The sequence below is a fragment of the Danio rerio genome, chromosome 7 (genome assembly GCF_049306965.1).
Source record: "Danio rerio strain Tuebingen ecotype United States chromosome 7, GRCz12tu, whole genome shotgun sequence".
NCBI lineage: Eukaryota > Metazoa > Chordata > Actinopteri > Cypriniformes > Danionidae > Danio > Danio rerio.
The window spans coordinates 9392501-9420000 of record NC_133182.1 but is presented as its reverse complement, the minus strand read 5'-3'; the positions used below and the strand labels follow the sequence as shown (position 1 = coordinate 9420000).

General features: G+C 39.9%; 1 protein-coding gene across 3 annotated transcripts in view; it reads left to right on the top strand.

Annotated features, from left to right (window-relative positions):
* The window catches only part of lrrk1 (leucine-rich repeat kinase 1), a 198582-nt gene extending 174747 nt beyond the window's left edge, over positions 1 to 23835 (top strand). For all 3 annotated transcript variants that reach the window (XM_073908054.1, XM_073908053.1, XM_073908055.1), the window contains 5 exons: positions 2514 to 2631; positions 5647 to 5763; positions 6979 to 7874; positions 11439 to 11540; positions 17929 to 23835. In XM_073908054.1, the coding sequence (XP_073764155.1) occupies positions 2514 to 2631; positions 5647 to 5763; positions 6979 to 7874; positions 11439 to 11540; positions 17929 to 18106 (1411 nt within the window). In that variant the 3' untranslated portion in view covers positions 18107 to 23835. The remainder of the gene's footprint in view (positions 1 to 2513; positions 2632 to 5646; positions 5764 to 6978; positions 7875 to 11438; positions 11541 to 17928) is intronic.
* The last annotated feature ends 3665 nt before the right edge of the window (positions 23836 to 27500 follow it).

The window sequence follows — 27500 nt, the reverse complement described above, 5'->3', positions numbered from 1 at the left end:
AAACAACTCACTAAAGAATTTGATTCAGAGGCGTCCGTTGTTCAATTATGTGACGGATTGAATCATTTGTGTGATAAATGACTCCAGTGATCGAGTAATGAATCAACGCTCCGCCAATGAATTAACGGAAGATATAAACCTCCAAACCACCGCTGAGAGCCGCACACTCGCATCACAGCATAATGTATAATAAATGTTCAGATTTCCGACTGTTCATAAATCATACGCTGCCGTGAAGTCATTCGGGTTTGTACAGACTGTGTTCAGACAAAAGAACTGCTCCAGGAGTAACGAGACTTGTATTAGTGGTGTCGAGCATCATTATAAGGCTTGGAAATATCAAGGTGAAGTAAAATAAATGTTTCCGCAGCCTTGATACAATCTTTCAAGTCATGGAAATGTCTAATGTGAATACAAAGCTGAAACAGAGAAAGAGAGAGAAGTTTTTTTGTAATATTCTAGCAACCACTCAGAGGCAGAGTTATTATTGTTAACTAAAACCAAAATTAAAAATAATTCATTACTTAAAAAATGACTGTTATAACATTTATACTACTAATAATAATAATTCCTTACATTTATATAGCGCTTTTCTGGGCACTCAAAGCGCTTTACACACAGAGGAAATCTCCTCGTCCAATACCTGGATGACGCGACGGCAGCCATTTTGCGCCAGATCGCACACACACACACCAGCTAATAGGAGGAGAGGAGACTAATTAGATGAAACCAATTATGACGGCATCTAGCTCTCTGCAACTGTCACATGGTCGCCTACTGAAGCTAAGCAGGGCCAGTACCTGGATGGGAGAACACATGGGAAAGCTAGGTTGCTGCTGGAAGGGTTGTTAGTGAGGCCAGCAGGGGGCACTCAACCTGCAGTCTGTGTGGGTTCTAATGCCCCAGTATAGTGATGGGGACTCTATACTGCTCAGTGAGTGCCGTCTTTTGGATGAGATGGTAAACTGAGGTCCTGACTCTCTGTGGTCGTTAAAAATCACAGGATGTCTTTCGATAGTTCCTAAAAGCCAAGAAGATCAAGGTGCTCCAGGATTGGCCAGCCCAGTCGTCAGATATGAACATTATTGAGCATGTCTGGGGTAAAATGGAGGAGAAGATGAATCCAAAGACTCTTGATGAACTCTGGGAGTCCTACAAGAACACTTTCTTTGTCATTCCAGATGACTTTATTAATCAGTGATTTGAATTCATCCTAAAGCATTAACTAAATGTTTTAGAAAGCAAAAAACTTCCTCAAGCACCAACGTATTGTAGCAATATAAATGTATATTTTTGTGATTGTATTTCTTGAAAAGCAATGCTTTAATTAATTCTCTGCAAGATAGGATCTTATAATTCCAAGTGGAAAATGACCCTTGTAGAATTAGAAGGTTCGATCTGCATTTGCCCTGTTTGTTTTACTCCAGTTTGTAAATGTAAGAAAATTTACATAATTTACATTTAGAGTACATTTAGGGTCTCTGTCATGCTAATGTAATAAAGAGAACTGTTACACGCATACAGTTAAAGTCAGAATTATTAGCCCCCATTTTTTATTTTATTTATTTTTTTACTTTTTTTTTTTCCATATTTCCCAAATTATGTTTAACAGAGCAGGGATATTTTCACAGTATGTCTGATAATATTTTTTCTTCTGGATAAATTTTTATTTGTTTTATTTCGGCTTGAATGAAAGGAGTTTTTAATTTTTTAAACACCATTTTAAGGTCAATATTATTAGCCCCTTTAAGCTATTTTTTTTTTTTTGATAGTCAACAGAAAAAACCATCATTGTACAATAACTTGCCTAATTACCCTAACATGCCTAGTTAAGCTAATTAATCTAGTTAAGCCTTTAAATGTCACTTTAAGCTGTATAGAAGTGTCTTGAAAAATATCTAGTCAAATATTCTTTTTTTGTCATCATGGCAAAGATAAAATAAATCAGTTATTAGAAATAACTTACTAAAACTATTATGTTTAAAAATAAATGTGTTGAAAAAATCTGCTCTTCGTTAAACAGAAATTGGGAAAAAAATGAACAGGGGGACTAATAATTCTGACTTCATTGTATGCTATATGGAATGCCAAAACTTTGAAGCTCAATATCTCAAAATTATTCAGAACACAGATAGAACTTTATAATTCTAAGGCAACGTTTGGTCAGGTAGTATAAATAAATTAAAATAGCTTTAGTCCAGTTTTTACAGTTGAAGGTCTTTTCAGTGAAATATAAATGTCACTGCTGAAAGCCCAAACACTGAAAGAGCAAATTGCGGTTTTCTAATGGTTTTAGTTTACACAAAAATTATTATTATTATTATTATTATTATTATTATTATTATTATTATTATTATTATTATTATTATCATTATCATTATTATTATTATCATTATCATTATTATTATTATTTTCCACCACAAAAGCATCACTTGTTTGAATGGGGTTAACAGAACTGCTGCACCCAAAGACATTCTTATTTTTCTCTTTATGTGTGGTGTGTTTTTTTCCAGGAACTACTCGGTGGTGAACTTGGCCAAGGGGCAGGTGGAGGTGAAGCGGATGCCGTGTCCAGGAACCCGTCTGAGCTGTCAAATGAAGATGGAGAACACACTCTGGACGGCCACTGAGGTAAGTTTCTGAAACAACACACACTTTTCCTAAAATCATTAGTAAACAGACCACTGTAGACTCACTGTAGAGCGGGTGTGTGTTCACTTTGGGGCTGGTCACTTCATCCTTTTTCTCTGAACTGATAGCTATTTGAATGTGAAAAGGACGGGTGTTAATGCCATCCGAAATGCATGTGAGATTAATATACATCAGGGAAAATAAGTATTGAACACTTCACCATTTTTTTAGAAACATATTTTTAAAGGTGTCGTTGACTTGAAATTATCCCTGGATGGTGGTAACACACCAAAGAAATCCTTATATGCAAAGAAAACAAATCTAATTAGTTCGCAAATTAAGTTATGCATAATAAAATGAAATGACGGAGGGAAAAAGTATTGAACACATGAAGAAAGGAAGATGTAGAAAGGCAATGAAGACCCAGACAGCAGCTGAAATCTCTCAGTAGTTCTTCAGCAACTTTCTGCCCTTCCTCGGTGTAAATGAATATCAGCGGCTTCAGTCCAACATCTACAGTAGCAGGAGGATGAAGATGAAACCAGAGTGGACATTAAAGCAAGACAATGATCCAAAACACAGCTGAGAAGACTCTCAGATTCGTTAAGAGAAAGAAACTCAAGCTGTAGAATGGCCCAGCCACTCCAGAAAATATTAATTAAAGCTCATATTTGATAAACGAGACCCACAGAACCATCAAGATTTTGACACACTGTTGAAGTCTGTAAAAAAATCACACCTGAGCAATGCATGTGACTTCATTCTCCATATTAGAGGCGTCTTTAAGCTGCCGTCACCAAAAAACATTTTATATAAAGTATTAAAAAAGTTTCAGTAGTTCAGCGCTTTCTCCTTGTGTTGTGTCATTCCATTGTTATTACACAGAACTCATTTCTCAGATGTTTTTGTTTTGTTTTATTTTTATGTTTGTATTGTCTGTGTTTTTACCAAAATCCGGTTCGATTCCATGTCAACAGCTCCTTTAGAAATATTATTCCCAGGAAAAAACATGACATGTTCAATACTCATTTTCCTTGCTGTAAATCCAATTTCTCAAACCACTTCAAGGGGTGGTCTGGGATGCATTCAAGATAAAACAATTCATTTAATCGTTCAGCAAGTATTGATGGTGTGCGGGATCTTTTTTTTTTCAGATTTTACTCAGAAAGCATTTTAAAGAGATGTGTTTGACATGTAGCAAGTCATTTATTTGTGTATTTAAAAAAATACTATAGTTTAGTTTGCGTGCATTAAATAGGTCAAAAGTGACAGTAAAGACATGTAAATGCTTTTTTTCCATCACATTTTTCACAAAAATATGATGACGATGATGATGATGAAGCCTTTATTTGTCAATAGCTATGTTTCCATCCACCTATTTTATGCGCATTTTGCAAATGCGCATAAAAAAACAGTTGATGGAAACGCCATGATGCACATAAATTTTGAAAATGCGCATAAAAAACGTATGTGCGTAAAAAAAAAACAACGTAAGATGTGCATAAACTGCGATGAACACTTTTACCGCGCAAACTCCAGCATGCGCATTAAAAAAGGTCATGTGATTTTGTTGAAAGAGATCATGTGATGCTTAAAATGTGTGTGAATGGACAAAACGTCAGGCTGAGCACATTATAAAACATCTGAAATGTTGTTTTGGTCATTATAAAACGCCTTACCATTTCAGTATTAGTGTTATTATATTATTAATGACCTCCAAAATCAAGAGCGCCTGTGCTCCGCGTCTGACACCTTCAAACGCCACTGTGCGCTCACTGCTTGTCAGGATTGTTTTCTGAGGCGCATTCATTAAGAAAAGATTGATGCAGCTTCTCCTACTGCAGAAAATGCAGTTTTTGCTGTTGATATTTGGCGCCAGTTAATCAGAAAGTGATGATTTTGTTCGCTTTGACTCGTTGGATGGAAACGCTGCTTCATTCGCACAACTTTTATGCGATAATCCAGTTTTGCGCATAAAGTTTATTCGCATTTTTGGATGGAAACATAGCTACATGCACTTTTACATGTAGCGAAATCGGATCCCTCTGACTAAACACAAACATCACAATTTTCAGCGGAAGACCGGTCAGACTAGAGGTAGCTTTTAGAAAGAGAAAATAAGGGTGTACTCACACTATGCACAGTTGCCTTGAACCGGGCCAAAGCACGCTTGTCCCCCCCTCCCATCTCACCCGGCGGCCCACACTCACATTACATTCGGGCGTGGGCACTCTTACGCCAGATGATGCGCTGGTCAGCAAGAAGCGCTCTTGCTCAGCACAGTGGAGATTTCTTTAGGCAAGGCAAGTTTATTTATATAGCACATTTCATACACATTGGCAATTCAAAGTGCTTTACATAAACAAGAATTAAAGAGACAAGTGTAAGAAAATGAAAAGAAATAATAAAATAAAAATTATAAAAATAAGAATAAAAAATAGATAAAACAGATAAAAATGTGTTAATGTTATAAAATAATGAAAAAGAAGAAAAAAAAACAATAGTGCGATCTGTCGGACGCAGCACAGTGCTCATTCAGTAAAGGCACTTTAGTTATATGGTTTTAGTGGTTTGGGATGCGGTGACACACATTCAAATATTTTACCAAACAGATCCGCCACTTTTGAGGCTCATAAACAACCATAAAGTCCTCGTGCTGCTGGAATTAGGAGGTTTGCTGAAGGTGCAGCAGTCGTGCAGCATGGAAAATGTAATTTGATGCAGTGTTCTTGTCTGGTGTGAGACCAACTTCATATCATATCTCAGTCAGGCAGTGAAGATCACAGATTTTAAACAAATCAAATATTAAATGTGGTGAGTTTATAATGGCATGATAGTTCACCAGATGCATCTGCTTTTTTCAGTTTTCTCAAAATGAAAAGTCTCTGTGCATATGCCACTTTTACCAGCACTACAGTGTGCAAAGGGGCTTCATTTTTATAATGGTAGTTAATGATATTTGCTGCTGTCTATGTCAGCAGATGAATGCTGATGGTTATGTTGGTGTTTGTGCAGGAACAGGAGGTGTTGATCTACAGTCTGAAAGAGATGTGTCCTCTCAATCAGCCACAGAAACTGCTCTCCTGCCCGGCTGTTGTCACCTGTCTGTTTCTGCTGCCCGCCGGGAAAGAGGTCAGATATTCTCATGCAATCTACACTTCTGTTCATCATGTTCTTGCTGGCTTGGTTTAGATGCCCTGTATAAAAAAATGAAACCAAAGTTAAAACATTTTCACTTCATGTTTATAGTCCGAGCTAAAGATTGACACTTTTAACTTAAGCAGTTAACGGAAGTTAAGACTGTCCATTTTTCCAATATCGAAACAAATTGAAATGGTCCTGAAATGAGGAAAAAAGTAGAATGGTGCATGATTTTGTCCATTTGCAAATAACTGGATAATTGGAAGATGGGTGTCACTACCAAAATAAATTAGGATTTACTAAAGGACGAAAGCAGGGCAGAAACGAGACATGCACTGACAGCCCCACCCTAAAAGACTGTTTGCCCCACCCTAATTGACTGATTGCCCCACCCTAAAGTACTGATAGCCCTGCTCTAAAGGACTGATAGCTCCACCTTAAAGAACTGATAGCTCCGCCCTAAAGGACTTTCAGCTCCACCCTAAATGACTGATAGCCTCACCCTAAATGACTGATATCCCTGTCCTAAAGGACTGATAGGCCCACCCTAAAGGACTGACAGCACCAAACTATTAGACTGAAAGCTCCACTGTAAAGGACTGATAGCTCCACCCTTAAGGACTGATAGCCCCTCCCTAAATGACTCATAACTCCACCCTAAAGGACTGATAGCCCTGCCCTAAAGGACTGATAGCTCCACAATTAAGGACTGATAGCCCCTCCCTAAATGACTCATAGCTCCACCCTAAAGGACTGATAGCCCTGCCCTAAAGGACTGATAGCTCCACCCTTAAGGACTGATAGCCCCTCCCTAAATGACTAATAACTCCACCCCAAAAGACTAATAGCCCTGCCCTAAAGGACTGATAGCTCCACCCTAAAGGACTGATAGCCCCACCCTAAAGGACTGATAGCTCCACCCTAAAGGACTGATAGCCCCTCCCTAATGGACGGATAGCCCCACCCTAAAAGACTGACAGCACCAAACTATTAGACTGAAAGGTCCACTGTAAATGACTGATAGCTCCGCCCTAAATGACTGATATTTCCACCTTAAAGGACTGATAGCCCTGCCCTAAATGACTGAAATGAAGTGAATATCAATAATATTGTATTGCTGTCAGTATTAGAATCTTTAAAACAGTAACTGAATGTGTTATAGCGTCTAGTAGTATAAACTACATTAACCCCGTATCTTCTGTTCAGTCTCTCCCGCAGGTGTTTGCAGGCATGTCTGACGGTCTGATGGCCGTTTACTCTTTAGTGGACGACATGCCGGAGGAGAACGAGAGGTACGTCTGCTCGCACTCCATCAACAAACACCTGCTGAACATGACGGATTCAGACCCTCGGCAGCGGCCTTACGCAGTCCGCTGCATCGTCGCGGTGCGTAGCGGATCCGAAATCTGGTACTCCAACGGGCCGGGAGTAATCATCATCGACAGTTTCACGCTTCAACCCGTTCACCGGCTGGACCCGTACCTCCCGCCAGCCTGCCTGGTGTCAATGGCTTCATCTCTCAGCTGCTGGAACGAAGAGGCCGTGTGGTGTTTAGATAATCACACTAACACCCTGCTAATGTATCACGCTGCTAGCTATCAAGTGTGCGCTAGCTACAATTGTAGTGATGCTAACCCGCTACGTGACGTTTTCCCAGTGCAGAGGCCGAGTGGGATTGTGTCGCCTGATGAATCTGAAATTGCAAATTCTCGAAAACAGAGTTTGGATTCAGTGAGGGTTACAGTGACGCACAGCGAGGACGCAGGAACGCAGATTTTATGCCAGCAGGACTCTTTGGATTATTGCTCCGTGTCTTCGGGATTCAGTTCAGAGATGTTGGATCAGATCGGGGATCTGGAGCAGGCCGGATCGGCGAATGCTAATATGGAGCGCTCGAACTCTGCAGGACTGAGCTCTCTGACCAGCTCCAGCAGTTTGCCTTTATCTGCAGATTTTGAGGAGGTGGAGGACGGGAAGCTTTCTCCTGATGTTCTGTTGTCCAGGAGTGGGACGGATCCAGAGCTGGAGGATCACAGCTATACACCGCTGCATCTCAAGGCCCTCAATATCATTCCTGTCAACAGCACCATCTGGGTGCCCAGGTACGACCCGCTGAACATGTCAATGCACATACAGTTGAAGTCTAAATTGATTGGCCTTCAATCAGTTATTCGAGGCAAGCCAAGTTTATTTATATAGCCCATTTCATACACATTGGTAATTCAAATTGCTTTACATAAAAAAAGAATAAAAGAAACAAGAAAATAAAAACAACAAAGAATAAAAACACAAAAAACAGATTAAAATGTGTTGAAACCATTTAAAACCATCGTATTGAGCCGGCAACCTGAACTTGGGTCTCAGGCCTCGTTTACACTAGTGCGTTTTATTTACTAGTGCACACACACACACTCTCAGACAAGCGCTGCAGTCCATTGACCCAGATGAGAGTTGTGCTATTCGGACTTCTCATCAAGCATCTCCCGCTGGATCTAATCTCACTATATTTATTAAATGTGACATTTCATCCATCTTATTGTCTTTATCTAACGACGTATTCCCTGACTTTGGTCATTGGAATCTATTACTTGTTCTCAGGTAACGTGTTTTGGCTAAGCGCAAAGATAAGTTAATGATTAATTTAACCACGTAGCCTATTCTGTATATTGACTGATCGCTTGCCTTTATTTCCTATAATGTATAAACTTATTGTATGTTATACTTTTATAATGGCCATTATCTATTATTAAAACTGATATTCAGCAAAACAGAGGGCATGTTTCGTGATTTCACTGAAATTGAAAGGAGGCAGTTGTTATCGGCTCCGTTTTGTTATAAATATGCACACAGTGAAGATGACGCTCATAGATCCAGCACGACGCCTCAATATTTCTGCTGTCTGTTAAGTTGCTAATATCAAAATAAAAATAGGCAGTTCCTTATATCATGTTTACATTTTATTATTGAGAAAGTAAAACAACATACCCAGGGTAATGTGAATGAAGTTATAAAGTACACTGTTCCCTTTGAAGATTTACCCGTGTCCTCGGTAGTCTGTTATCCATATCAAACTGAGAAGGGGGAGACTGCAGCCTTGATCAAACTTGCAAAATCTAAACTTACAAGGAGAGGATGCAGGGCTAAACTGTGTGTGTTAGGCTACTTAATATTGAGGAAAAGCCCCAATCAGATAGGCGAATGTCAGCAGCCCCGCCTCCGTTTTCAGATGTCTCCGTTTTTGCTCCTCCACACTGAGACTGAGCAGCAGCATTTTAGAATGAAAACGGCCTCTCCTGTGTTTTCAAAACGCTCTATTTTCAGCGCTCGAAAACTCCGGCGTAGTGTGGACGGATGCCGTACCCGTAGCAAAACTTATACGTTTTAAAACTAAAACGCATTAGTGTAAACGGGGCCTCAGTTTGTGCCTAAACCAGTCTGATTGTGTTAAATCAGATCTCATTTTCAGGCTGTGATGTTGCGAACGTGTCCTCCTGGAGTTATTCATCAATTAAACATTGGTTAAAGAGGGTTTAAGCACAAGATCAAGGGCAGAGTGGAGTGTTATTTCAGACGAGCACATTCAAATCTGCATGTTTTATTCATGACCCTGAAGAGCTTTATAATGTGACTCTATTGGGGTCACACAGGTGTCGAGATGTTCAGCTCCAGGGAAAACGGCGCGCCGATTTGGACAATGATTTATAAAGCAGATTCGTGCTGTAAACTGGGTTGCATCTCTGTTATACACACGCAAGAGTTCGCTATTGTGTACCAGCATACAATGTGCTTATTAAGCCAAACTATAAAGGACAAAATCACTAGACGGTGCTTTGTAACTCTACTCTTGTAACTGTTTATTTATTATTAAGTAAAAGGTTTTGTTGGCCAGCACGGTGGCGCAGTGGGTAGCACGATCGCCTACCTGTAAGAAGGCCACTGGTTCGAGCCTCGGATGGGTCAGTTGGCATTCTGTGTGGAGTTTGCATCTTCTCCCCATGTTGGCGTGGGTTTCCTCCGGGTGCTCCGATTTCCCTCACAAGTCCAAACACGTCCTATAGCTGAATTGAATAAGCTAAATTGTCCGTATTGTATGTGTGTGAATGAGTGTGTATGGATGTTTTTCAGAGATGGGTTGCAGCTGGTAGGGCATCAACTGGGTAAAACATATGCTGGATAAGTTGTTGGTTCATTCTGCTGTGGCGACCCAAGATTAATAAAGGGACTAAGCCGAAAAGAAAATTAATTCATTAATTAATTGTAACCTACCGTTTCAACTACCTGACCCGCACGGACTTTGTTTTACCCTGTAACTAAGCCCACACAGAATCTGCGCACGCAGATTTTTAGCCCATCGTTTTGTCTTTTTATTTACCTGTGTAAATGTGTGTAAACTGATATTTCAGTTTTTTAAATAAATTTCAGTAAGATTATTGACTAATATTAATGTTTATATGATTTGTTTACAATACAGTTTGTAAAGTAACATTTTCTGTCTTGTTGTAGATTTTTTTAAAATGTTTTATACATTGTGCAACATGTATTTTTATGTTATGTGAATTCGGCATAAGTTTTTGTATTTTTCATGAGCGGGTTGCTGCTTCAAATGTGTGGGGTGGAGGATCATGATGCCGGCTCAGCATCGTGATGTCTATCGGCCATCAACCCAACTCTAGACTGTACCTTTGCTTTTTTTTTTGTAACTAAAACCTGATCAATTTCTTGTTTGGGAGTAGGATTGGGCCGATAGACGATGCCCTTATCCATCGCCGATGGCCTATAGACAACACGATGCTGAGCCGGCATCGCCGATCCTCCGCCCCGCCCCCTTCGCAAACCCGCTCGCGAAAAATACACACTTAGGCCCTGTTTACACTAATACGTCTTAGTGTTATAATGGAAAATGATCCACAATCACACCGTGTTTTACCTAGCATTTCTGAACAGCCCTCCGTCCGCTGAAACCGCACATCACGTGACCACACACACACTATCATGCGCTCATCTGAGCTCCAGTGAGCAGTGCATGTTGGACAGTTTATCGCTTCTCGCTATAGTTGTTAAACGTGATATTCAGACATCCAAAGTCTCCTGGAAGTTCTAGGAGTCTCCTGCAAATGCGTAGAGACTGCCGGATGCCCGCAAACGAGTGATAATCTCCCTGAAATAGCGCATCTCCCTCCCGGTCCTCAAATAAGTCGCGCACCCTTCTCACCCCTCACCACCGGATCCCTCCTCATTCTTCAGACACGTTGCGCTTCCCCGCTTTCACATGACGACGATGCCATCGTCCATCGCGATGTTTCACATTAGACATCATATGATGTCCAACTGGGAGGTTCATGGGGAAAATAAGAAAATGTGTTTCTAATAAGCTCACATGTTTAGAGATATCAAAACAAAATAGTTTTGGGAAGGTTACATTTTGCTAATAAATAAGAAAATGTAAAAGATTAGTATTTTTACACATTACTTCTAAAATAACTGTACATTAATGCAAGCTATTTGTATATAATTTAAATGTGTGATTGTGCAGTGCAATCTGACGGCTGGCTGTGTGTGTGTGTGTGTGTGTGTGTGTGTGTGTGTGTGTGTGTGTGTGTGTGTGTGTGTGTGTGTGTGTGTGTGTGTGTGTGTGTGTGTGTGTGTGTGTGTGTGTGTTTATTCAGGCGTGGAGGAGACATCATGGTTCTGGAGGTTCAGGATCAGGCTGGTTCTCTACGGGGTCGAGTGATCGGTGTGTTGACGGTGCCTGGAGTGCAGGAGTTTGGGTACAGCGTTCACACAAACACACACACACAGTCAACATATACTGTTCATGATGACACACTCGCCTCAAGGCAAACACAAGCCCACACACACACACACACACTTTTTTAGCATTTCTGCACTGATTCTTGAGGGGAAAACACTTTCTCTAGAAACACAGTATAGTGTAGAAGTACTTTAGTGTGTTTTACACTGTATAACTAGTATAAAGTTGCTAAAAAAAAATAAGCTACTGCCTTAGGTAAGTGATAATGCACTTTTAGGTGGTTGTTCTTTAATTAAAAGTAAAGGTGACAGAAAGTAAACGGCTGAATGGAGCATACATTAACCTATGTATTATTCAGTCACAAGATGAAACAAGATATTCAGACAAGTGCGATGAAAGATACGCATAGAGATATGACTGTACCCATTAACGGTCAAGATGTTGGACAAATGAACTGTTGTTTTCACAGAATAAAGCCCTTCAGTGTCATACAACAGTGATCCGCTTCACATCAGGCTGCCGATAAGTCTGTCAAACACCACGTTTTCACTCCAGTCCCGCTTCATAACTTTCTTTGAGGGTTTGAAGTAAATCGATCTGTGAAATGTGCTGCAAATATCACATTATAAGGCCATTTTGCAATTATAAATCTATTAAAAGCACACTAGGTCACTAATAAGGTGTTAAAATCAGGGACGAACCCGAAGGTAAATGAATGAACTTAAATTATTCAATAGATGTACAGTTGAAGTCTGAATTAGTCACCCTCCTGTGAATTATTTTTCCTTTTTAAAATATTTTCCAAATGATGTTAACAGAGCAAGGAAATTTTTACAGTATTTCCTGTAATATTTTTTTCTCCTGGAGAAAGTCTTGTTTTATTTTGGCTAGAATAAAAGCATTTTTTAAGTTTTTAAAAACCATTGTAAGGTAAATATTAAATGTAAAAGTAAATTTGGTAAAATATAAACATATATTTGGAAATTTAGATTTTCTACCCCAGTAAAGGCTTCTTTCTCATTATGTAGTTAATAACTAAAGATATTCTACGTGACTTTACGTGTTTCCATGTCAGTTCTTGCATGTTTTTGGCTGTGAGACGTAGTTTGGACAAAGTTGTCGGCGATTCTTCCTATTTGAAAGTCATGCAATGTGAAACCCCCTGTCGCCTTGTAGTGTAAACAAAGCAGCGACGAAACACTAGCTGCAGTGTGAAAACATCTGTGACAGGACTACTTTGAAAATCCTGCAGTCTGAACTTGTGTATTTTTCGTGAGCGGGTTGCTGCTTCGAAAGGGTGGGGCGGAGGATTGGCGATGCCGGCTCAGCATCGTGATGTCTATCGGCCATCATCGTCCATCAACCCAACTCTAGACTGTACCTTTGCAAAGATTTGTATCTAAAACCTGATAAATTTTTTGTTTGGGAGTAGAGTTGGGCTGATAGACGATGCCCTCATCCATCGCCGATGGCCAATAGACAACACGATGCTGAGCCGGCATCGCCAGTCCTCCGCCCCGCCCCCCTCGCAAACCCGCTCGCGAAAAATACATTAGCCCCTTTAAGCAGTGTTTATTTATTTATTTTTTTGTCTACAGAACAAACTAGAGGTCTGCATAAATTTCCGAATAAAGCGCAGGGGGCGATCGGTAACGGGTTTAATTTGGGACAGGATGCGTATGTATGTGTGTAAATGAAAAAGCGCGACGCTGTGTTTAGCTTGTTTGTTGCTGTGTGTATGTGTGTATGTGTGTATGCGCGCGCGAATGAGAGAGAGAGAGAGCTTTGCCTGTGTGTGCTTGGTGCTTGTGTGTGTGTGTGTGTGTGTGTGTGTGTGTGTGTGTGTGTGTGTGTGTGTGTGTGTTGGTGCGCGCGCAAATGTGTGAGGGAGAGCTTTGCCTGTGTGTTTGCTTGGTGCTTATGTGTGTGTGTGTGTGTTAGTGCGCGCGCGCAAATGAGAGAGAGCTTTACCTGTGTGTGTGTGTGTGTGTGTGTGTGTGTGTGTGTGTGTGTGTGTGTGTGTGTGTGTGTGTGTGTGTGTGTGTGTGTTAGTGCGCGCGCAAATGAGTGAGGGAGAGCTTTGCCTGTGTGTTTGCTTGTTGCTTATGTGTGTGTGTGTGTTAGTGCGCGCGCGCGATTGAGAGAGAGAGTTACCTGTGTGTGTGTGTGCGTGCGTGTGTGCGTGCGTGCGTGCGTGCGTGTGTGTGTGTGTGTGTGTTAGTGCGCATGAATGAGAGAGAGAGAGCTTTGTCTGTGTGTGTGTGCTTGTTGCTATGTGTGTGTGTTTTTACAGACAGCTTGTTATAGGCTGTCCAGACTCTGTACTCTGCGCGGTTTTCGGTTTTGTTCTCCCCCCGCTCTTTCCAGCGGGATCGGGCGCGGCGGGTAGAAAACGGGGGAGGTTGGGCAGCGGGACAACAAATGCTTAATATAAGCAGGAGTGGTCAGGTTCGGGCTAAAACCTGGCGGGTGCGGGATTCAAAATTTAGTCCCGCGCAGATCTCTAGAACAAACCATCATTATACAATGACTTGCCTAATCACCCTAGCTAGGCCTTGTCACTTTAAGCTGAAAACTAGTATCTTGAACAATATCTGTGCTGTCATCATGGCAAAGATAAAATAAATCAGTTATTATACATGAGTTATTAAAACCATTATTGTCTAGAAATGTGTTTAGAAATCTTCTCTCCGTTAAACAACAGCAGGGTCAACAGCAGGGTCATAAGTAGGCCCACACAAAATCTGCTCGCGCAGAAATCAACAGATTTTTTGCCCATTATTTATTTTAGCAAGTAATTTTGTATTTACAGTGTAAATTTCCTGTGTTATAAGGTCTTTAATAAGGCTTAAATTTACCCTCAAAAGGGTGGACGATATGTAACAGAGAGGCAGATGAGGATGTGTGTTGATTTCCAGCACCTGTTTCTCCTCTGAAAGCCTCCTTCATCCTCACTGTTCAATAACACAAACCCTATGTCCTTCATCACAGTGCTGTCTGATCGCCCTCCAGATCACAGGCTGAAGGACAGAGCGAGGACACAAAAAATACCATCAGTGACGCTATCACAAAACAGATAATGCTTCATACATTATTCTGCTTTTGAAAAGAAAAAAATACAAACACAGGCACACACACACATACAGTGCATCAGGAAAGTATTCATTCACTCCAAAGAGTTCAATGTGAGTCTAATCAGAGCAGAGAATTTAGTTTCTTATGGTCTGAGAGTCCTTCAGATGCCTTTTGGCAAATTCCAGGCAGGGAGTGTCTTCCGTCTGGCCACTCTGATCCACCTGATTGGTGGATTGCTGCACAGATGGTTGTCCTTCTGTAAAGTTCTCCTCTCTCCTCTCTCCACCATCGGGTTATTGATCACCTCCCTGACTAAGACCCTTCTCCCCTTATCGCTCAGCTTAGATGGCCGGCCAGCTTTAGGAAGAGTCCTGGTGGTTAAACATCCTACACTTACGGATGATGGAGGCCGCTGTGCTCATGGGAACTTTCAAAGCAGCAAAAATGTTTCTGTAACCTTCCCCAGCCTTGTGCCTTGAGGCAATCCTGTCTCTGAGGTCTACAGACAATTCCTTTGTCTTCATTCTTGGTTTGTGCTTTGGCATGCACTGTCAACCCTTGGGCCTTATATAGACAGGTGTATGCCTTTTTAAATCATGTCCAATCAACTGAATTGACCACAGGTGAAGCTGCTGAAACATCTCAAGAATGATCATCGGAAACAGAATGAACCTGAGCTCAATTTAGAGCTTCATGGCAAAGGCTGAGAATACTAATGTACATATGATTTTTAAGCTTTTTTTATTTTTAATAAATTTGCAACAATTTCAAAAACTCTTATTTCACATTGTCATTATGGGGTATTGTGTGTATTTTAAGCGCTATGAATACTTTCCGGATGCGCTGTATATAGAAACACACTTACACACATACATACATACATTTAAAGTAAGAATTATTAACTATTATTAACTATTATTAATTATTAAGTGGATTTTTTTAACGCATTTCTAAATATAGTAGTTTTAATAACTCATTTCTAATAACTGATTTCTTTTATCTTTGCCATGATGACAGCACATAATAGTTGACTCGATATTTATCAAGATACTAGTATTCAGCTTAAAGTGACATTTAAAGGCTTAACTAGCTTAATTAGGCAACTTAGGGTAAAAAGGGAAGTCTTTAGCTGCGTCTCAAATGGCACACTATGCACTCATGCACTATGTACTTATGCACTTACACACTCAACAGGATAGTATATGTATGTAGTGGCGTCCCAAATGGCACACTAATGTTTTTTTACTAAGAGGAAATTCTGACTGTTTCCATGATGACGTTTGACGGTCGCCAAATCAGTGAAATAAATGACCGAATTATCAAATAATAACTGCAGTGAGTCCATCACTACACACTTAATTTTATCGGCTGAATGAGTGCATCATCCGGGTAATTAAAGTGCACTTATTATTTTTAGAGTTTTCAGTGTGAACACACTACTGATTCTATTTATACTACAAAATGGCGTAGAATAGTGCATAAGTGTGTAATTTGGGACGCAGCTTTTGTATGACGATGGTTTGTTCTGTAGACTATTGGAAAAAAATTGTCGAAGGGGGCTAATAATATAGACCTTAAAGGGTCACAAAACACCAAAACACATTTTTTGAGCTGTTGACAGTCGTATATGTGTCCCACACTGCTAAAAACACTATTAGGACACCTATATTTCACTAAAAAGTGTAAATTGGTTGTTTTTGCGTTATTTCAAGCAAATTCGTACTTGCGGTTTGAAATGAATTTTTGAAGCTGCGTCACGGTCATGACATAATAGCGTTGTATTCCAGCGTGCAGACTGGACGTCTGTGCCAGAGTGTGTCTTATTACGTCTTACAGTGTGCTGCATTAATGCATGAGTAAAGCTTGGTTCAAACCAATCAGCGCGCTCTATTGTGCAACTTCATTAATATTCATTACTGTCACAGTGTAGACGGCAGAGACGCCACGTTGTGTTGGCAAAACAAGCGTGAAGTGTTGCTTTTATAGTTTGCTGCAGTTAAGTTTTGTTTTCATTTTCTCTCTGTGAGAGCGCAGCTGGAGTCACGGGTAGATTAACAGTGTACGCGACGCTCGACAACAATAACTTGCGTGTCTAAGGAGGATTATTGTTTACCTGAGAGCTGTTCTCATCTGCAAACGCTGAGATCCGGATTCGCTTGTAGTCTCCTCTTAATAAAGACACGGCTCTAGTTGCTGGTGATTGTCCTGTCTCTACAGATTTGGTAAGTGAGCGACCAGTGCTCTTTGTTTATTCAGTTTGTTCGTATCGAACAAACTATTGCACCAAGTGTAAACATGTTAGCACCACAACCAAACTTTAACCTCGTGTAGGGTTTTTACCGCATTTAGTGACCGGAATAACACACGCGGCTTTCTGACACTACCTGCCGTGTGCATCTAAGTTTCCGGGAAATGCTGAGGGTTTTTTTGTCTCATTCGATGAAAATGAAAAATACACGCTTAGAGCAGTTCCTCGAATCAAATAGCTCGTTTGTCGCGAGGGACATGAATGAATTCCCTGAATGAAAGAGCCAAACTGCAGTTAAAGTCCACCATTTAGTAATTTGGCAAATAATTCGACTACAGATGTCCATGTAAACACAGTCACTTTCTCCCCTGTGTGTGTGTGTTTTGACTCTGAAACTCAGAGCGCCCAAATAGACACTCCCACACCCTGCCTCTTTTCTTCCTCCGACACTCCCTCCTAAACAGAGCTGGACACGCCCACTCTTCTGAATTTTTCCAAAGTAGAGGTGTGAAAACACCCTGCTGAAACGAGGGGGTTTCATGGCCATCGTTCTCATCGTTTTTAAAAAATACAAAACTGCTTTTATTCTAGCCCAAATAAAGCAAATCAGACTTTCTCCAGAAGAAAAAACATAAGAGGAAATACTGTGGGGGGAAAAACAGCCACCAACTTAACAAAAGGGTAATCAATCTAAACAGTTCACAAGGGTTAAAAGAGAGATCTATGAGGGGTGTACACATTTATGCGGACCACTGCATATGTATATAAATGATTAGCATAATTCAGATTTATTAGAATATAACGACTGCGAAAACCACTATTCAGCTAGAAGACTATGAAGAGGTGTTTAAGGCAGAGATTTTGCAAAAGTTCTGGTTCTTATAAAGGGTTTATCATAGACTGGTGTCTGTCCTGGTCGACCCGCCGTCAGCTCTGGCTGTAAACACTCATTCATCAAACAAACGCTGCTTTCAGGCCCTCGGCGGGAACTTCCAGGAACAGAGGCTTCGGTGCTTCTGCGAAGAGTCCGGCCGCGTTTATTTATTTCCAGCTCATCTCTTCTTCTCCTCTCTTCTCGCAGGACTCTGGCGGAGGCGGCGCTCGTGGCTAAAGACACCGTTGTGTGCGGCTTCCGCAAGGAAAACATGGCCTGGTGCCTGGCAGTCTGGAGGAGCTGGGGAGCCCGAGAGCTGGAGCTCTTCTACAGGGGGTACGAGGAGCTGGGACGCCTGGAGAGCAGCCTGAGGAAGAGGAGGTAGAGGAGGATTGATGGACAATAATAACACTGTAACACACATTCACATGAACACACATGCACATACAAAGTGTACTGTAAACTCAAATACATATGCACATACTTGCACATAAACACACACACACAGATACATACAATACACACATACACATGCACACACATGTTGTAAACTCACATAAACATGAACATACATGCACACACACACACCGTACTGTAAACTCAAATACTTATGAACACACATGCACGTTAACGCACACACTTATAGCATACACACGCTCGCATGTATATACATACATAGATACAGAAATCACACATACACACACAGAGACGTACACAAACATACAATATACACACGTTAACATGGGCAAACTCTTGCAGACACACACACACACACACACACACAAACAAACAATATACACAAACATATTTACATATACACACACATAAACATACACACTCTCATACATGGTTAGAGACACATTTGCACACACACATATATGTACAATATACACACACACATATTTAAAGACACACTTCTACATAGACATACTTTCATACATACTCAGAGACACACTTGCATACACACACTCGCACGTACTTACATACACATACATACAACATACACACACAAAAATGTACATATACACACACATCAACATAGACACACTCACACACATGCACACACAAACATACAATATACACACATTAACAGACACACCCACACAAACGCAGAGACATACTTGCGCACAAACACACAATATACACACATCAACATAGACACACTCACACACACTCAGAGATACACTTCCATGCACACATTCACTACACACATAGTTGCACACAGAAACAGACACACACACACACACAAACACAGATTTACATATACACACACAGCAGCATATGCACACTCTCACACATACTCAGAGAAACACACACAGAGACATACACAAACATACAACACACACACACACACACACGTATTTACATATACACACACATCAACATAGACACACTCTCACACAAACTTAGACACACACACACACACACACACATTAGCACACAAACATACAATATATACAGACATAATTACATATACACACTTCAACAGACACTCACTCGCACATACTCAGAGAAACACTCACACACACACACACACCCACACAAACATACACACACATCAACAGACACACTTTCACACATACTTAGACACACAAACAAACATACAATGTACACACATTTACATATACATACACATCAACATAGACACACTCTTACACATATTTAGAGACACACTTGTACACTTACATACAATTTACGCTCACGCACATTTACGTATACACACTTCAGCATAGACATACTTTCGAACATACTCAGAGACACACTTGCATACACACACACATACTTACACAGACATACAACATACACACACAAATATTTACATAATATACACACACATCAACATATACACACTCTCACACATACTCAGACACACATGCACTCACACACACACAAACATACAATATACGCACATTAACATAGACATACTCACACATATTCAGAGACACACTTGAGCACAACAAAACAACAGACACACTCTCACACAAACTTAGACACACTTGCACACACACACACACACACACACATTAGCACACAAACATACAATATATACAGACATAATTACATATACACACTTCAACAGACACTCACTCGCACATACTCAGAGAAACACTCACACACAAACATACACACACATCAACAGACACATTCACACATACTTAGACACACAAACAAACATACAATGTACACACATTTACATATACACACACATCAACATAGACACAGTCTTACACATATTTAGAGACACACTTGTACACTTACAATTTACGCACATTTACGTATACACACTTCACTATAGACATACTCAGACACTTGCAGACACACATACACAAACATATATACATACACGCATGCATACATACATACAATATACACACACATCAACATAGACACACTCACACACACACTCATACACGCTTGCACACACGTACACAAACACAATATACACACACTCAGAGACACACTTGCGCACAAACACACAATATACACACATCAACATAGACACACTCAGAGATACACTTCCATACACGCATTCACCACACACATACTTACACACAGGAACACACACACTAACATACAATGTACACACATTTACAAATACACACACACACACACACACACACACACACACACATACATACATACATACATACAATTCACACACATCAACATAGACACACTTGCGCACAAACACACAATATACACACATCAACATAGACACACTCAGAGATACACTTCCATACACGCATTCACCACACACATACTTACACACAGGAACACACACACACACTAACATACAATGTACACACATTTACAAATACACACACACATACATACATACAATACACACACATCAACATAGACACACTCAGAGATACACTTCCATACACGCATTCACCACACACATACTTGCAAACAGGAACACACACACACACTAACATACAATGTACACACATTTACAAATACACACACACATACATACATACATACATACAATACACACACATCAACATAGACACACTCAGAGATACACTTCCATACACACATTCACCACACACATACTTACACACAGGAACACACACACACACTAACATTCAATGTACACACATTTACAAATACACACACACATACATACATACATACATACAATACACACACATCAACATAGACACACTCAGAGATACACTTCCATACACGCATTCACCACACACATACTTGCAAACAGGAACACACACACACACTAACATACAATGTACACACATTTACAAATACACACACACATACATACATACAATACACACACATCAACATAGACACACTCAGAGATACACTTCCATACACGCATTCACCACACACATACTTGCAAACAGGAACACACACACACACTAACATACAATGTACACACATTTACAAATACACACACACATACATACATACATACATACAATACACACACATCAACATAGACACACTCAGAGATACACTTCCATACACGCATTCACCACACACATACTTACACACAGGAACACACACACACACTAACATACAATGTACACACATTTACAAATACACACACACATACATACATACATACATACAATACACACACATCAACATAGACACACTCAGAGATACACTTCCATACACGCATTCACCACACACATACTTACACACAGGAACACACACACACACTAACATACAATGTACACACATTTACAAATACACACACACATACATACATACATACAATACACACACATCAACATAGACACACTCAGAGATACACTTCCATACACACATTCACCACACACATACTTACACACAGGAACACACACACACACTAACATTCAATGTACACACATTTACAAATACACACACACATACATACATACATACATACATACAATACACACACATCAACATAGACACACTCAGAGATACACTTCCATACACGCATTCACCACACACATACTTGCAAACAGGAACACACACACACACTAACATACAATGTACACACATTTACAAATACACACACACATACATACATACATACATACAATACACACACATCAACATAGACACACTCAGAGATACACTTCCATACACACATTCACCACACACATACTTACACACAGGAACACACACACACACTAACATTCAATGTACACACATTTACAAATACACACACACATACATACATACATACATACAATACACACACATCAACATAGACACACTCAGAGATACACTTCCATACACGCATTCACCACACACATACTTGCAAACAGGAACACACACACACACTAACATACAATGTACACACATTTACAAATACACACACACATACATACATACATACATACAATACACACACATCAACATAGACACACTCAGAGATACACTTCCATACACGCATTCACCACACACATACTTACACACAGGAACACACACACACACTAACATACAATGTACACACATTTACAAATACACACACACATACATACATACATACATACATACATACAATACACACACATCAACATAGACACACTCAGAGATACACTTCCATACACGCATTCACCACACACATACTTACACACAGGAACACACACACACACTAACATACAATGTACACACATTTACAAATACACACACACATACATACATACATACATACAATACACACACATCAACATAGACACACTCAGAGATACACTTCCATACACGCATTCACCACACACATACTTACACACAGGAACACACACACTAACATACAATGTACACACATTTACAAATACACACACACACACACACACACATACATACATACATACATACATACATACATACATACAATACACACACATCAACATAGACACACTTAGACACACTTGCGCACACGTACACAAACACAATATACACACATCAACATACACACTCACGCCCACTCAAAGATACACTTCAGTGCACACGCATTCACCACACAGGAACATACACAGACACACACACACACACACACACACACACACATACATATTTACATATACACACACAGCAGCATATGCACACTCTCACACATGCTCAGAGACATACTTGCATGAAGACACATACTCACACACATACACACACCCGATTGTTACTCCAGGAAATCTAATCCTGCAGGACTCGGCCGCATACACACATTATATATTCATAAACACAGACAGGCTGAACGCCACACACACTAAATGCATCGACATACACATATGCATACATTCAGCCTCGAGCACTGAATCACATCCAAAAATAAGGCTTCTTGCATTCATGAATCTGGTGTGTGTGTGTGTATGTGTGTGTTAAAATGCCAAGAAAGAGATTTATGAGGTGTAAAGATGCTGGTTCTCAGACTTTATCAAGTGAACCAGCAGCAGACTCGATGTGCCTTTGGATGAAGCACACGCTGTTCTGAAAGTGACCTGCAATAAGAAAACGTTTGAATGGTAGAACTCATGAAGCTCCGCCTATTCGGTGATCTCATAATAGAGTGCAACAGAGCCCCGCCCACATTTTCAAGTGGTGCTCGTTTCATGCATTTTCCCATAGGGATTTTTAACAGGTGTTTGATAAACTGTAGCTGTGTCTCATTTCAGATGCTGCATTCTCCGAAAGATGCACATCCACATCAGTCAAAGTTATTTTAAAACGTATTGTAATTGATCTGAAGGATCAATTCAGTGCAGGATGTTTGAGGCTACAAAGGATCCATCAGTTGTGTCCTTCATTACCTGGATGACGAAGGACACATTTTGAGGCTGCATTTGAAGGAGCCTTCTAATTTTTTCGAAATGAGACAGCCTTCATCACGCCGCGATGACGCAGCGCTCCTTCAATGCATGCTTCGAAGGATGCAGCCTCTGAATTAAGACAACTTGTTATGAATAAGAATCGAATCATTGCCCTTTAAGGAGAATCACAACATTAAACATCATAATTTCAAGCACAAATAGTGGAAAATTGCACCAAAATATAGGAGGAAAATCCAGCTTTTTAGTTATGAAAAAAATGATGAGACCACTTAAAAGAATAAAACTTAATTTTATTTTAACTGGGCAGGTTAGGGTAATTAGGCAAGTTATTGTATAACGATGGTTTGTTCTGTAGACAGTCGGAAAAAATATATAGCTTAAAGGGGCTTATAATTTTGACCTTAAAATGGTTTTAAAAAATTAATAACTGCTTTTATTCTAACCAAAATAAAACAAATAAGACTTTCCCCAGGAGAAAAAATATTATCAGACATAATGTGGAAATTTCCTTGCTCAGTTAAACATCATTTAGGAAATATTTAAAACAGAAAAAAAATCTAAGGGGGGCTAATAATTTTGACTTCAGCTTAGTATCATTATTATAAATGAATTAATTATTGTAAACTATTGTAAATAAATTATTATAAAACTACAAATATTATGGGTGGCGCAGTGGGTAGCGCGTTCGCCTCACAGCAAGAAGGTCGCTGGTTCGATCCTCCGCTCATTTGGCGTTTCTGTGTGGAGTTTGCATGTTCTCCCTGCGTTCGCGTGGGTTTCCTCTGGGTTCTCCGGTTTCCCCCACAGTCCAAAGACATGCAGTACAGGTGAATTGGGTAGGCTAAATTGTCCGTAGTGTATGTGTGTGTGTGTGTGTGTGTGTGTGTGTGTGTGTGTGTGTGTGTGTGTGTGTGTGTGTGTTTGTGGATGTTTCCCAGAGATGGGTTGCGGCTGGAACGGCATCCGCTGCGTAAAAACTTGCTGGATAAGTTAGCGGTTCATTCCGCTGTGGCGACCCCGGATTAATAAAGGGACTAAGCCGACAAGAAAATGAATGAATGAATGAATGAATACAAATATTATTTTTAAAGTATTATTTATTTAAAGAAATTAAAAAGTAATTATAGATTTTTTTTAACAAATATAAATTAGACACAAAAGCAAAACCATGAGACTCAAAATTCCCAACACTTTTTAAACATTTTTAAACATTGATGCAAATAACAACAACAAAAAAAAAAAAAGTCTCAATTTCTTGGGATTTACCATTTATAGTTTGTAATGTCATGTAATCTTTGAAGAATGGACTTGGAGACTGTCTGTTGTAACTATTTAGCTGTTTATTCTGTAGCTTAAAGATGATGTAACCTACTTAGTTTGAAATGTACTTAAATTGGCTTAAAATAAAATTGGATTAATTCTGTAAACTACTGATGACTTTTAAGTGGTCTCTTAATTTTTTAATAACTACCTTTACTTTATTTTGGTCAATTTTCCACTGTTTTGATTTCATAGTGTATACACTGCCTAAAAAAAGTCTTGTTGTCCATCCCTGTTGTAAGAGCAACAAATAATAACTTCTAGTTGATCATTTGGGAAAGTGGCAGAAGGAAGATTTTTCTGATGAATCATCTGTTGAGCTGCATCCCAATCATCACAAATACTGCAGAAGACCTACTGGAACGGGCATGGTCCCAAGATTCACACAGAAATCAGTCAAGTTTGGTTAAGAAAATTTATGGTTTGGGGTTACAGTCAGTATGGGGGCGTGCGAGAGATCTGCAGAGTGGATGGCAACATCAACAGCCTGAGGTATCAGGACATTTGTGCTGCCCATTACATTACAAACCACAGGAGAGGGCAAATTCTTCAGCAGGATAGCGCTCCTTCTCATACTTCAGCCTCCACATCAAAGCTCCTGAAAGCAAAGAAGGTCAAGGTGCTCCAGGATTGGCCAGCCCAGGTCACCAGACATGAACATTATTGAGCATGTCTGGGGTAAAATGGAGGAGGCATTGGAGATGAATCCATAGAATCTTGATGAATTCTGGGAGTCCTGCAAGAAGATTTCTTTGTCATTCCAGATGACTTTATTAATCCGTGATTTGAGTCATTGCAGAGATGTATGGATGCAGTCCTCCAAGCTCATGATGGAGTCAGACACAACATTCATTCTGTTTCCACTGCAGCATGACTTTATATTCTATACTGGACATTATTTCTGTTAAGTGTCAAGACTTTTGTCTAAGCAAGTCAGACCTTACTGTCCTAATTCAGGGGTGTCCAAACTTGGTCCTGGAGGGCCGGTGTCCTGCAGATTTTAGCTCCAACTTGCATCAACACACCTGTGAGAATGGTTCTAGAAAGCCTAGCAAGAGCTTGATTAGCTAGGTGTCTGATTGGGGTTGGAACTAAACTTTGTAGGACACCGGCCCTCCAGGACCAAGTCTGGACAACCCTGTCCTAATTAAATAATTAAAAATCAAGGCATGATCATATTTCATTTTGGTAAAATAAACCTAATCTAGAGGCCTTTGCCTTTCATTTTAGCCACTTCTGATACCAAATGATCGACTAGAAATCAAGTTAATATTTGTTGTTCCTAAAACTGAGATAGGCGACAAGTCTTTTGTCAGGTAGTGTAATGTTGTTACTCTCCTGTGAGTGAATTGATTCTATTATTGATAACAGTAATAATAATAACAGTAATGGTACAGTGATAATAATTTTAAAAATAATAATTAGCTAGTGCAGAGTAACAGAATTAACATACACCCCCTCCAAATCCCAACAAACATTTAACAGTTTACAAGTAATTGTTATAAATCATAGATGTATACACTAGATGTCGCCTGGCCTATTGTTGTCTATTGGACGGAATGCGTCAATAGCGCCGCCATCTTGCTACAGGGTAGCGCTCCTTTGAAATGAATGCGGGACCAATGTACAGTGGAGGACTGTGGCCATCCGAAGCCAGAGATATACACATATACACAAATATCTATGATCGGGAGTTTTCCTGGATGTTAGTATGTAATTTTTTTTTTCTAATTACGAAAATTATAATCTTACATCACTTTTCTTCATTGATGGATCAGCGATCGCACTGGCATTCCTGACAAAAAGCTTGTGTTTGTGTGTACAGAAATGTACTATTCACCCTCCCTGTTAAATTTGATCTAATCATGTCCTGAAACACAGCTCCTCTCCTGCTTTTACTTCTCATACTGACGGAGGGAGCGATTCGTTTGTGAATGAATCCCCCGAACGGCTCTTTCACTAACGTTAGCCGACAATAATACAAGTTTCTGGCAGCGCAGCATCTCGTTGTCATATTTCTTTTGCATTGTTTGCTGCTTTTATTCAACAAAACTAGCATAAGCCGAGTGTTTAGTGCGAGTTGGAGCTGCTTTGCCGTATGGTGAATGCAGTAAGTGACTGTTATCATCAATAACGTTACCTGATTAGCACAAAAGTTCAGAACATACAAAAACAGAAAAAAAATTAATATTACCTATGAAATGTTCTGCCTTTGTGCTTTGTTTTCTTTGTTTGCTTCACCCGTAGACAGTGCTAAAGTCCCGCATCTTCACGTAATAACACTGTGTTGACTAGTGCGGTTGAATGACATTTGTCCTGGGAGCACTGTACCAATGTGGCGGCGCTATTGACGCATGCTCAGGGTCCCTATGCGATATCTAGTTTATATATCTATGGTTATAAATGAGTTTCTGTTGGAGAAAACGATGATACAGACGTTCCTGGTGCACTCTATAATAAAGGCTTTAATGTTTACTGTGAATCTCAGTGCTTTTGTTCATAAGTAGCATACAGTATATTTCCAGCAGCAACAGTACTACAGTATGCTACATTAGTCACATGACCTCATCACTTTTAACACAGCGAACGGCAATATGGATGTTTTACATTTTCAGTCCACTTTTCTATATGAGCTGTACGATTATGGTGGACTCATGAGTCAGGGTGATGTTTAAG